Source organism: Archocentrus centrarchus, chromosome 5 (assembly GCF_007364275.1).
Source record: "Archocentrus centrarchus isolate MPI-CPG fArcCen1 chromosome 5, fArcCen1, whole genome shotgun sequence".
In the NCBI taxonomy this organism is placed as follows: Eukaryota; Metazoa; Chordata; class Actinopteri; order Cichliformes; family Cichlidae; genus Archocentrus; species Archocentrus centrarchus.
The window spans coordinates 8,050,774-8,063,363 of record NC_044350.1 but is presented as its reverse complement, the minus strand read 5'-3'; the positions used below and the strand labels follow the sequence as shown (position 1 = coordinate 8,063,363).

Genomic DNA, 12,590 nt, shown 5'->3' with positions numbered 1-12,590 from the left:
CACAGTGTGCTATAATTTGACTCCTCCTCAGTAAAAGAGCTGCAGATATACTTTCAAATTCCAGGGGCGAGTCTCTCTCTGGAATCTACTTGGGTTTGGCCTCACGCTGTTCCCTCAGAACGTTTCTAGTGGCTGTCCTTTGACCCGGCCCGGCACTCCCCTTTAGTTCAGGCTTCAGGAGCCACAGACAGACACAGCTGATAGGCGTCACAGGAGGGAGGGAGGTGCGTCACTTCAGCTGTTTGAGGACAACTGACTCTCTCAAGGTGTCTTATAGGAAGTGAGATGCTACAGCTTTGCTTCAAGTTCTGCTTGATGGTTTGTTTGTTTTTTTATGACGGGCTATTCAGACGATGATCTTTGAACCCTGACGTAGTGGATACAGCATTGTCCTCTGCGAATCTTTGTCTTTTCAGTTCCTTCCTCGGCGCAGATCGCAGCAATCCCATTGGTCTGTGCACCGAGGTGTTTGTGTAGCAGAGGCTTGGCCTGTGCGACCTCATTTCCTCTTCCTGTCCAGCCAATGTTAATAATAACCTCTGTTTTTCAGACCCCACTATTCTCAGGAGGAATATTTAAGAACTTCCAAATCCATATCCGCCAAAATGACTCAGCTGATGGCTTTTCCAACAACTGTTATTCTGTAGAAAAGAAAAGAGAGGCTGAACATCTGCTGACAGCCGTCTTCCCATAGCAGCATAAAGGATTATATTCATCACATTAATATTCAGAAACGTGACAGGGGTGTTGTGGACTATGTATGTGGGTGAAGCACGAGAGCTGCCCCGACTAATTAAAATTAACTGAAGCTGATTTGTTGCCCAGGAATCCAGTCAGATTATGCAGTTGTTTTATTTTACATTTCTCTGTTGTCCTGTAGGTCTCACATGTTAAATCCAGGCTCTGATGGAAGAGCTTTCTAACGCATTCAGTCTGCCATACATGTGTTAACATGTGCTGTATGTGATTAACACTTTGTGCCTGAGACACAGCGTGAATGTAAATTACCCGTTTGCAAACACAGGTAGATTCTGAAAAAAGAATCTGCAGAGCTCTCACACTCCCGATGATGATCGTTTCTTTTTAACAACTGTGATAAATTGCTGTGCATAATCCCCTGCTTCAGCTCATGTTAAACAATCACCTGACCGGCAGGCTGCTAGCAGGCAACACACCCTTTCTAAACAACTTTCATTGTTGTTCAAATAAAGTCCAGGCCTGTTTAGTGTTACGTAAGAGCGCAGCTAACGCCAGAGGTTGAAGATGGGTTGTTCTCTTCCCCTTTCTTGATCCCCGATGGCTGTCGTTGACAGAGGCGTTTCCCTGACGATGGCACAGCCATGCATTGTGTGAGGCTCTCCACAATGCCACAAAGGCCCCTAAATGAGCCCTGAGGAATTCTAGCCTTCCCGCTCATTCCCTTGCTGCACTCTCCCACGACTAATCCCCACCCCTTCTCATTTACACATGCTCACACTATCCTCCTCTTGTCCCTCTGGCTCTGTTCAACCCGCAACCACCACCAACAAATGTCTCCCTACTTAAACCAGTAGTTGCCGCTGTAGTTTCTCACCATTTTACTGTCTTTGCCTCTCATTTGGTTCAGAGTTCATATTTATACTTTCGTTGAACGGGGCTGTGTTGATATGCAAAAGTTCTAGCCGTGTAATGGGATTAAGGGCTTTTAGAAGACACTGTACGGCTGTTCTGTAGGAGCCGGTTAACAGCCTCCACACGATATTGATAATCATCGCAGCAAAACCTGTTGACTTCCAACATAATAAGCTGAATATGCTAGACCCTTTTCTGAGCCTGAGACAAGAGGATTGTTAGATTTCTCTTTGTTTTTTTTTTTAATCTTGACAAAGTTGTTCATTCTGACAAACTCTGCCAAAACTGTGACGTAGCAAGGTGTTCCTCACAGGCCGATATTTTGTAGTTGCTTTTAATCCTTAAGGGACAGGATCGCACTGAATTCTTCATAAGGTGATGTGTTTTGACCCATGATACAGGGATTTTGGTGGGAAAAAAAAACTGTGTACATCACTATAGAAAGTGATGTACACAGTTGACCAAAGGGGTTACTGAGTGTATGAACACACAAGAATGGATAAGAGTAAAATTTAATTAACATATAGTTGGCTTTTGACCATGAAGATGGAGAAATATGTATAGGGCTTATAAGGATTATAGGGTTTCCCATGGATAAACTCAAACATAATTGGAAAATCTTCACAAGCCCTCTTCCTGCCTTGGCGCAGCATCTGAACGTTGCATTAGGCATTTCCTGTTTGTGTTGCATATGGAGAAGCCCCTCTCTCAAACCCTCCCCAGGCAGGAAATAGTGGTCACTACTGTGTCAGAGTCGCTCCTCATAAACTTTGTTGCCATCCCACATGGAATACAGAAGACTGTTATGATAAAAGCTTTCTTTCATGTGTGAGATGCATTTCTATGGCAAACCAGTGCTAAACAGTCACCTGTGTGTCAGCTGCTGAGGTGGTAATCATTTTTGTGTTACCCCCCCCCCCCCGGCCTGCTTGGCAAAACCAGAGTGAGAAAACATACACTGTTTCAAAGGGCACACACACAAGGGTTTCACATGTTTACAGCTATCACCTAGTCACCACTGGCTTGTAACAACTAAACAGCGGTGGTGTGGGGTGATTCTCATCCATCAGAGCTTGTCTTCACACGTGTCTGTCTGCGAGTCTGTTATTTAGGCAGTAAAGTGTCTTGATTGTTTTTTTTTTTGGGGGGAGGCGGGGGGTCTTGTGTCATTCCCAGCGTTGGTGCTTGGGGGATCACTGTTGTGGTGCTGTGCCAGGTGGCTGAGACCCAGCTGTTTATAGGCCCTGCACAGACGGTGAATCGGTGGGACTGTTCGAAGATGAAAACAAGTTTTTATTCAAAAGGCTGAGGTGGTGTGACTCACACTATAGAGAAGGGTGGCAGAGGGTCTAAAGAGAGAGAGAGAATACTGAGCTGTAGCTAGGAGGACTAAAGGAAGTTTGCCGTTGGCTGGAGGACCTCAGGGGAATCGTTTAAGCATTGTTCCAGAGAGTTGTGGGGTGGAGAGGGGGGGTCCCTCCGCCTCTTTCTCTCCTCCCTCTGCGTCCTCTTCCTGCCGTTACAGACAGACTTTCTTCTGAGTCCCAGTACACTTGGAAAAGGGAAGCCACTGAACACTGGTTTTGTCTCTACGCTGATCTGTGTTTGTGTTTGACGTAATCAGTTACCCTGCTGAATGCTAAGTAGTAGCTGAAGGGAGAGAAGGTGAGTGTTCTTTGCCTACCTTTAAACTTATTTACCTCTTTGAACTTTGATTAAGCCAAAAATTACACCGAACTTCTCTGTTTAATGTTGCAAACACATGTGTCTTACTCAGGCTAGGCACCATCTGCGTCTGAGCATGTATGTGCAATAATGCCGGCTTTAGACGCTCGCTGGTTTAAGAGGCCACGTTTTTTGATCAGTTGTGGACTGAAAAGTCCTGATTGCTGTGGAAGCTTATGAGGCAAAAACAGAGTGGAGGGCAGCATACCAGAACAGCATGACCAGATTGATGGCAGATTGTTTTACATTGCTGGGATTAGCAGTGGGTCACTGGTTTATAAGTTAGCCTTTGGCCTCTGAACCAAAAGCAAGGGAGTTTCAACTTTGAACCCAGGTGAAGATCTCAGCTGTGAGCTGCTGCAATCCTGACTTCTCTCAGATCGGCCTCTTTTCCCATGGTCACAGTTCAAAGGCTGACCGAGTGTTTCAAATGACATGACTGATAAATATCAGTTATTATACACAACATAACCTACTGTATTCTCCCAACATCTGAGGCAAACGTGAGGAGGCGTGGATGGATTTCTGTGAGATGTGTTTGGACACTCAGTATTTTTAGGCCCTTTTCTACAACACACTGAAGTTATTGTCCCATGCTTTGGCATGGCTATTATGACTGCCAGACTAAAAATGGAGTTAAGTCTTGGAGGTCAGTGAAATGTTTGGAGAAGAATGTGTGGATTGCTGCAGATTTTTTTTTTTTTTTTTCCCAGCCCTGTCAGCAGTGAATATTTCAGAATAGAGGAAATTTAACCAATGGCTTCATGCCTGTATATGACTGCATGTATATGATTACATGCTGGGGTTTTTTTTTTTTTTATGGTACTGCCTCTCGATGTTTGGGTTTTTATTTAGACTTTATTTTTTTGACTGATCTCATTGTGAGCATGTTTTCTCTGTTTCAGAGATAATTCTCAAAGATGGCAGCCAGCACCTGGTTCTAAGGCAGCCATGTTGGTGAAAGTGAACAGCATGAGCCGCAGCCAGCCCAACCCAGGAATCCCGCAGCCCCTCCAGCAAAGCAAAGCCAATACCTTCACCATCCACACCCCCTGCAACAAGGCCCAAGGAGGACAGTCGAGCTCCACCCAGGGATATAAAACGGCCCCTTCTGGCAAAATGACAGGTGACGCACGTCAGGCCCATCACCTGAGAAAAGCCAGCAACGGCAGCTTTTGTTTGGTGACGTCAGACAGTAGTCATCCGAGTCCACTGCTTCACAGGTCACAGACCAGCACACCACGCCCTGTGTCTCCTCATTATGGCTGCACTGCCCCAATTTATGATGAGCCAGTTTCAGACTGCCCTATATATGATGAACCCCCCACAGACATGGAGGTAGAGGGGGCACACTTGTACAATGGACAACTCGTGTCTCGCTTGACGCCAACCCATAGTCTCCAGAAACCCAGACTCCTTCAGCAACCTGGTTCATCTCATCCAGGGTCCAGACACAGGAGAAATCCTTCTGCCTCCGACTACAGCCCAGCTGGCCTGGAGTGTATCAAGCACATGGTCAACGTGGACCCCAAACAGGGGCTCCTATCCAGCTCTCCTGTACCCACGCGTTCCCCTTCACCTACCTCCAGGCAAGACCCTGTATTGACACAGCCTCAGCCACATCCACATCCACAGCCCCACACTCACTCTTTGCAGCAGGCTCGAGGTCAGTTGAGGGACAGGGAAGCAGGAACACCAGGCCCAAGTTCACTGGACAAGAAACAAAACTGGCGGGTCTTGGAGGCCACTGTGCAGCGCGCCATGGAGGCTCGGCACAGCAGGCAGAGCAGCCAGGCCTCACAGGACTTCACCTCCTCGACCCCACAGGCCACGGCAAACTATCAAGACTCTGGTTACTCCACTGGCCCCTCCCCAAGTCTGAGGCGAAAGAGCAGGAGGAGGGTGGGAGTGGGTGGTGGTGCAGGAGGGAGGCCGGGATCAGTAGGCAGCAGTGGGGAACTGTGTGCCCTCAATGACAGGTTGATGGCCGAAATGAGGGAGGTGGTAAGCCGCTCCAACACAATGAGGGAGGTGAGAGCAGGGTTGGATCCAGAGATGGGGGAGAGGGTTGTTGTGCCTCGGACACGCTCCCCTGCAGACTCGCTTAGGTGGTACGGAGGAGGAGGGGGTCGGGGGTCAGTGGGCAGGTGTGCATCCCGAGAGGACCTCACCGGGGCACCCCGGACAATGAAAGGGGCAAGTAACTGTGGCAACCTTGCCCTGTCTCCTCTGGAAATACCAGGGAGGCAGAAAAGGACCTATGAAAAGGTGGATACCTTGGAGATGAGTGTCAATAGCCAGGCCAGCCTGTCATCACCAGAGACCCCAGGACCACCCTCGCAGGTAACCCATATTATGTTAGTGTGTGTGAGTGTGAGTGTGTGTGTGAGTGTGAGTGTGTGTTGATGGATGAGTGAGGCAAACAGCAAAATGTTAAGTAGCTGTTTGTAACAAAATAGAGATGGTAAGATAGTGGATCTAATCCAATTCCAGTATTATGGCACTTTCCTGTTTAAGGGATCAGCTGTTTCTCTTTTGTGTGGTCTGTTTTCCTCAGCAGGTTTGCTTGGATTCAGCTTGTTTTGGTTTGGTTGAGCTCTAGTTACTGATATCTCTCCAGATTCACGATCTGATAAGAGAAAAAGAAATCAGTTTCACCATCAAATGAGGCCAAGACATGTCAGAATAAAATATGTGGGAATTTTTAGCTGCTATTTCTGTACCATTGAGTTTGTATGTTCTCTGAGAGCTGTGAGTGGCAAACTGTGTAATTTAATTGTAGTTATTTATTTTTGGTACAAATGTTCCTCTTGACTATTAGGTCAAATTTGATTTTGTTTAAAAAAACATAATTTGGTAATGGTGATTAAAATTTGTTGATGGCTTGGCCTTGTCCATACTAAGTGCACTAATGTTAGTAGCAGCATTTGGAGCCAGTTCTAAGATCTACTTCTAATCTTCATATTTTACAAGAGACACACACTGCATGCCTGCATGGATGTTAAAATCTCTTTATAAAGCTGTTTAAGTCCAGCTCCACCTCTGCAACCACACTGGTTAACGTTTGATGCCGTAGTTGCCTCTGGGATGAAAACAATAGGCCTAATCTGTTTCTTTGAAAAGAAATTAGAGCATTTTGTGAGTAATACCTCTTACATTCCAGTCTTGAGTGCCTAAATGTCCCCAGGACATTAGACAGTGAGCAGGCTGAGCACCGCTGACAATAATGGCCACAGTCCCAGCAATAGCTGTCATCCTCTTACCACCGTCCATCTGCCCTGCGCTGCAGGTACTGTATACTCATATGCCAGCTCTGTGCTTGGGCATCTGGGGCCCATGCCAGGCCAGAAAGATTCAGGACATGGCTTCCCTTGGTCAGGAAGGAGGGCCACTGCGGCCCATATGGCCCAGCTTTGGCAAGGAGATAAGGAGGCGGACTGGTACCACAGTTTATTGGTACCACTGTAGCTATAGCCTGTTTGACAGCAGCCAAGGAGCACTGAGCAGGCCTCCTAAGTCTGTCCTGGAATGTTCTTCAGACCTGCTGTTATATCACTCATAGATTATGGTTTGCTATGTGTGATTAGCTCGTTATCCAGAGTTGAATGCTTGCTCACTGAAAACGTTCTACGAGTCAGTTTTTTCAAAGAATCCACAGAAGAATGAGGATTTTTTTCACTGCTTTCATCTTATGACTAAACTACTGCCGTGTACTGATCCATCTGTTAACCAAGCAGTTTAATTTACTGACATTAATGTTTTACATAGTAAATTTAATTCTCAAATTTGTTGCATTTCATCTGTTGGAGAAGATCTCTTACCCATTTAAAATAAATTCTTCAACTCTGCAGTCTTTGTAAAGCCAAACCACAGACCTGCTTCATTTGACTGAGAAACCAAAATCTGAAAGCCAGTTTGTCTGGCACTCATCACTTCCATAGTACCGCAGGGTCTCATTAAAGACATGTCGATGCTTTTTAGGTCCCATTAGTAAATCTGTGCTTTGATTTTGGCTCAGGGTTCGTGTTGTTCTTGGCTGTTAGAAGGATATATCTGTGTTACTGGATTTCTCTATTAAGAGAGTCGAGGTACTCCTTCTACCGTTACACGGTCATAAACTCCTCTTCAGGGATCACAGGGGGGTCTTGTGTAAAGCATAGATTTGGCTCTGGTCAGGAGGTGAGCCTGGGACAGTGGTAAAAAAAAAAAAAGACTTGTACGTGGCTGTTGTGCTCACCTGATTCCGAGGACAGGGTTCATAAGGATTTGCGGAGATTTCTTCATGTTGCAGTTATTTGCTGGCATTAGGGAATAAATGTGCCAATCCTGCAACAGTTTCCCCTTGAGTCCCAGCACTGCAGAGCAGAGCATAGTAGGCAGAAAGCAGCCCAGCTCTCAAAGGCTGCAGCTGCATACACACAGTTTGCATATTTGCTGCACTCTTGCTTCACACCCTCTCTCCTTTACTTCTTCTGTCTCATGTCCACCTCGTGTTCCCCTGCAGGCCAGCACCCTAGAGCTGCAGGCTCAGCTGGAGAGCAGGAAGAAAGGCATGGTGGATGGACGGACTGCTTCCTTGGGCCCCCACCGCCCCACCAACCATGACAACACAGAAGGAGGTGACGGCGCAGGAGGAAGGGTAGGAGGGTCTGCCTACCAACTCTCCTACGCCACCCTGCGGCAGCCCCCACCCCCTGACGTTGGCATGGAGGACTGGGCCAGCAAACATCTCAACTTGCACACACAAGGACTCTTCCGGCGCCGGGTCTCCATCGCCAACATGCTGTCTTGGAACCGCGGGTCCATCAAAAAGCCCATGCTCATCACCAGCAATCGCGCTGTCAGGAAGGAGGCCTGCGAGATGTTCAAGCTGGTGCAAGCCTACATGGGAGACAGGCCCTCGCGTCTCGACCGCCGTCACTGCGCCCTGCTTATCGTTACCAAGTGCTGGGACATGCCGGGGCTGCGGGACGAACTGTACGTGCAGTTGGTGAGGCAGACCACAGGCAACGCCAGCCCCAGAAGCTTGGCAGCCGGCTGGGAGCTGATGGCCGTCAGCTTGGCCTTCTTTGCACCCTCCCCAAAGTTCCGCTGCTACCTGGAGGGCTACATCCAGAGACACACGGAGCCCACCAGCGACAAGAAATGTGAGTCTCAGACTGAGCAGCAGGGTGGGTCACCTTTCTTTCTCCTGTACCTCCCTGTGTTGTCTGATTATCAGTGTCAGTGTAGTTCCTTTTTTTTTTTTTTTTCTTTTCTAATTGTTCTCAAATGTTCTTCTTTCTCCTTCCATTTCCCTGCAAATTATACTTTACTGTTTTGTTTTGTTGAAATGAAGTGTAGTATGATGAGTCATGAACTTACTATTGGTTCTGTTTTTTTTTTTTTTTTTTTTTTTTTATCTAGCTGCCATTTGTTTGACCTTTGCTATCTTCTGTTTCACAGTGACCCAGTTCATATTGGAACAGCAGGAACTAAAGCTTAAGAAGAATTCAAAGTCCAGAAAGAAGCGAAAGCAGAATACAGAGGAGGAAGAAGGTAAAGCTTTTGTTTGTTTGTGTGCCTTTCAGTCCGAAATATTGCTTTAGGAACAGTATTTCCCACTTGGCTGTGCTTATCTCCTGGACAGAGCTAGGTTAGAAGTTTGGGACGGCGTCCTAAAGATGTTTTTCTGCTCTCTTCAAAACTTGTCTAGAGTCTCTAAGCAAAGCAAGCCATTACAAATCAAGTATATTGCTCCCTGCAGAGTGACCACTCTGAGTGGGATGGAAAATGCAGCGCTGTGCAGTATGTCCGTTGAGTACATGCTGATGTACTTGCAGACACAAAGAATCGGTTTCTCAGAGAGCTGAGCTGAAAAACAGTAGGATGAGAATTTCAGAAGGCCCTGCACACAATGAGCCACACTGTGAATCATATTAGCAGCCCCCCTCTCTGCCGCTGGTTTGTCAGACGGCCTTTTAAGACGATAGCTACTCATCAGCACGTGTCCTCATTAGACCAGCCCACACTGCCGACTCTGATGGTGATGATGTCACCAGAGAGGAACCCGATCTTTTCGCAGTTGTCACACCAACAGCGGCTGCATGCATTGTACTTCACTGACTCAGGGCTTTATGCTGGAAAACCTCCAGCTGACTAATAGGTCAAAGAGAGAGCCCGCTGAACCTCTCTGAATAAGTCTAATGGTCTAAACAGGATCTTGGTGACCGCCAACAACCAGAAAAACAGCATAAAGAAAGCTGCTGTTTGTGTGGTGGATTAGGGAGCTGGAACACGCACTTTGTGTTTTGACCAGAGCAACAAGCAGCTGTGAGCAGCGGGAGTGGGAGTCCAACATGGGAACTACAGTTGAGGTCTGGCCCTTAGTGTGGGCTTAGAAAAATCTACAGGTTTGGGAGCAGAAGCAGGTTGTTTTCAGCCAGCGCTTGGCTGAGCATCTTGCAAATAATAACCCAAGACGAGACATAAGCTGTCTCCTCATTTAATGGCTCTGTTTTTGTTGTTAAGTTTCCCTTCAGTCTGCGTGTAGACAGGTGTCATGCCGTTCTCAGCCTGGTACGGTACACTCAAGCTCTTAATGAGCTCATATTCCTCCCGGGCTTTGGTTGCCTGGCTGTTGTGTTTTTCATGCCATCGAGTCTGATGTAAATATAGACCACCGCTAGTGTTTAAGCCCTTTTTCTCACTGCAGCGCAGGGGCTCTGCACTTTTGCTTTTCTTCCTGTAAGTACACAACGTCTATGTTGGGAACTCTTTGGGGGGGGGGCATCTTTGCCAAGATAGAGGGCAAATTATTGGTATGATCTCTCTAATTAGACATAATTATAGTCAGACGCGGTCAGATTAGCAGCAGTTGCAAACTTGCAGAGGAGTCACCTGTTTGCTGTAAATCTGAAGACTCTAACTTTTGGGAAAATGCTGGAAAGTGTTACTTTTTAAATTCCCTTCAGCAAGTTTGTCCAACTTGGTCCCGATTCAGGTTCTTGATACGGTGAAGTTTTAAGGAACAGCACTACATCTTAAAAGAATTTGGTATTTGATTATCATACAAATCAAAGATATTTTTTTAAGCGGAAACAATGACTGAGCAGTGCTTTCTTTTCCTTGGTGAACTATAGATGTAGCAAATTTCTAGACACACCTTTGTCAAGGACAGATGAGGTGGTTCTGCACCTCAGGTCTCTTGAAGCACACCCGGCCTCGGAACAGCCGGGTTTTTTTAATGCATTTCTCATCCAGAATAGATCCGGGCCCCACTTTAGGGCAGGTAGACGACGGGAAGCCTCAGTGCTTCTTACTCACTCCTGAGGCCCTTCTGTCTGTGTGTGCTGATGAATCACCTGAACGTTGGATGTGTAGGCTGGATCCTGTCTCTAAGCTTTTGTTCAGCAGTAGTAAATCTTCCCCCAGCCTGACAGTTTAGCCGGGCCTGCTTTAATCCCCCATATGCCAGAATCACACTGTCATCAAGTCTCTCCAATTACCACTGCCTGCTTTGATACTCTGTGACATCAGTGGGGAAAACAGCTTGGGAAAGAATTTAAATCATTTATTATTTTGTGTGTTCCTTAATGCCTGATGCTTAAGGGGTTTACTTATGGTTTCTTCTCCCACAGGCCTCCCCATCAGCACCTATGCCAAGTTCTGCCATCGGAAGCTGCAGAAGGTTGCAATCACCGGTGGCAAAAAGGTACTAGAAGAATAAAGCTAACAAGGTGTTTCAGTTCCAAATGATAAAAATTGGACATATCAGTTTAAAAGTCTGATGTGAGTCATCCTAAATGGCATCACACAGAGAAGCATAATTACAGGTGTGCCGACAGAGTCACAGGTATAGACATAAACACAGACCCAGTCATTGTAGCGCAGCTGCAGACACAACCATCATTACAATCGCATACCCAGGTTGTAAATCCTCCCCTTTGCTTCCCTCTCACCCTCCAGGGTCTACGTAAGCCCACCTTGGAGGAGATCGACCACAGCAGACGGGCCATCGTCACTCCCTCCCTTTTCGGCAGTTCTCTGGAGGAGGTGATGGAAAGGCAGAGTGAACTCTTCCCAGACAGGAAACTGCCCTGGGTGCAAGTTCAGCTTTCCCAGTATGTTCTCGCTCTGGGCGGGGCTCAGACAGAGGGCATCTTCAGGTAAGACAGACCCATCTCAGTCGATGACATGCCTTGACTCGAGCAGCATGAGAGGTGTGCAGTCTTGGAAATTAGAAGGGGGCTCTTATGTACTAAATGCACGTGTGCGTGCTATATTGTATGTATAATGCATCTAAACATATGTGTGTGGTCTTGTGCAGCCATGTATTTCTCAGTACACTCTCCCTGAGTACAGTACACAGAACAGACAGCAGAACAAACACAGCCCCGCTTTGCTGCCGGGACCAGCACTGTTTAACTTGATACTTCATGATATGTGTTTACGTTACAGCTTAAGCCTACAAGCACGTGGGAGCTTCACAGCCGTGTGTTTGTGCAGGGTTCTCTCCAGCAAAATGTAATCCTGTAGCATCTTGACTTGTTTGGAAAACTGTTCCTTGTCACCAAACATACTTTATACAGATCCCCCTGTGAAACGTCTACATAGGGAAATTCCTGAGGAGGGTGTTGTTTGGTTCTATTGTTTATTCCGGTTTTGTGTTGTTTCATGCAAGAACAGCAAACAAAGAAGAGTCGCCAGGCCACATTTGAGGCCAATTGGGTGTGCATGAGGAATGGGTTTTGCCACAAGGCATGAAGAATACGCAGAATGGAAGTAGAGGTCCCTCTCGTGGCCGCTGTGTGTAACTGCAGTGTTGATTTTTATCCACAGGGTTCCTGGAGATATTGATGAAGTGAATGCACTGAAGCTCCAAGTGGACCAGTGGAGGATTCCAGAGAACCTTTCTGACCCCAATGTTCCTGGTGAGCAAGGGTTTTAATTCAATTTAATTAATTTTAATCTTAAGTATTTGGCTGTTACATTTATTATGTGAGGTTTTGATATTAAAGAATGTCTCACGTGTCTTTCAGCCTCTCTGATGAAGCTGTGGTATCGGGAGCTGGAGGAACCCCTCATCCCCATGAACTTCTACAAGCAGTGCGTCACGAACTGCGACGACCCGGCGGCGGCCATCACTGTGGTGCAGTCTCTGCCTGAGCTCAACAGGCTCGTTCTCTGCTACTTCATCCACTTCCTGCAGGTAACCAACAAAGCTTGCAGATTTCTAATCCTGTCACACACAGTCCATAGCACGTAGCTAATAA

General features: G+C 46.8%; 1 protein-coding gene across 2 annotated transcripts in view; it reads left to right on the top strand.

Annotated features, from left to right (window-relative positions):
• Window positions 1-12,590, top strand: part of arhgap46a (Rho GTPase activating protein 46a) — a 29,701-nt gene that overhangs the window by 15,360 nt on the left and 1,751 nt on the right. Inside the window, exons 3-9 of one of the 2 annotated variants that reach the window (XM_030729213.1) lie at window positions 4,242-5,679; window positions 7,841-8,483; window positions 8,782-8,874; window positions 10,956-11,029; window positions 11,284-11,483; window positions 12,157-12,248; window positions 12,357-12,526. In XM_030729213.1, coding sequence (XP_030585073.1) covers window positions 4,242-5,679; window positions 7,841-8,483; window positions 8,782-8,874; window positions 10,956-11,029; window positions 11,284-11,483; window positions 12,157-12,248; window positions 12,357-12,526 — 2,710 coding nt within the window. Of the gene's footprint in view, window positions 1-4,241; window positions 5,680-7,840; window positions 8,508-8,781; window positions 8,875-10,955; window positions 11,030-11,283; window positions 11,484-12,156; window positions 12,249-12,356; window positions 12,527-12,590 lie in introns of both variants that reach the window. The other variant, XM_030729212.1, reaches the window with a different exon arrangement.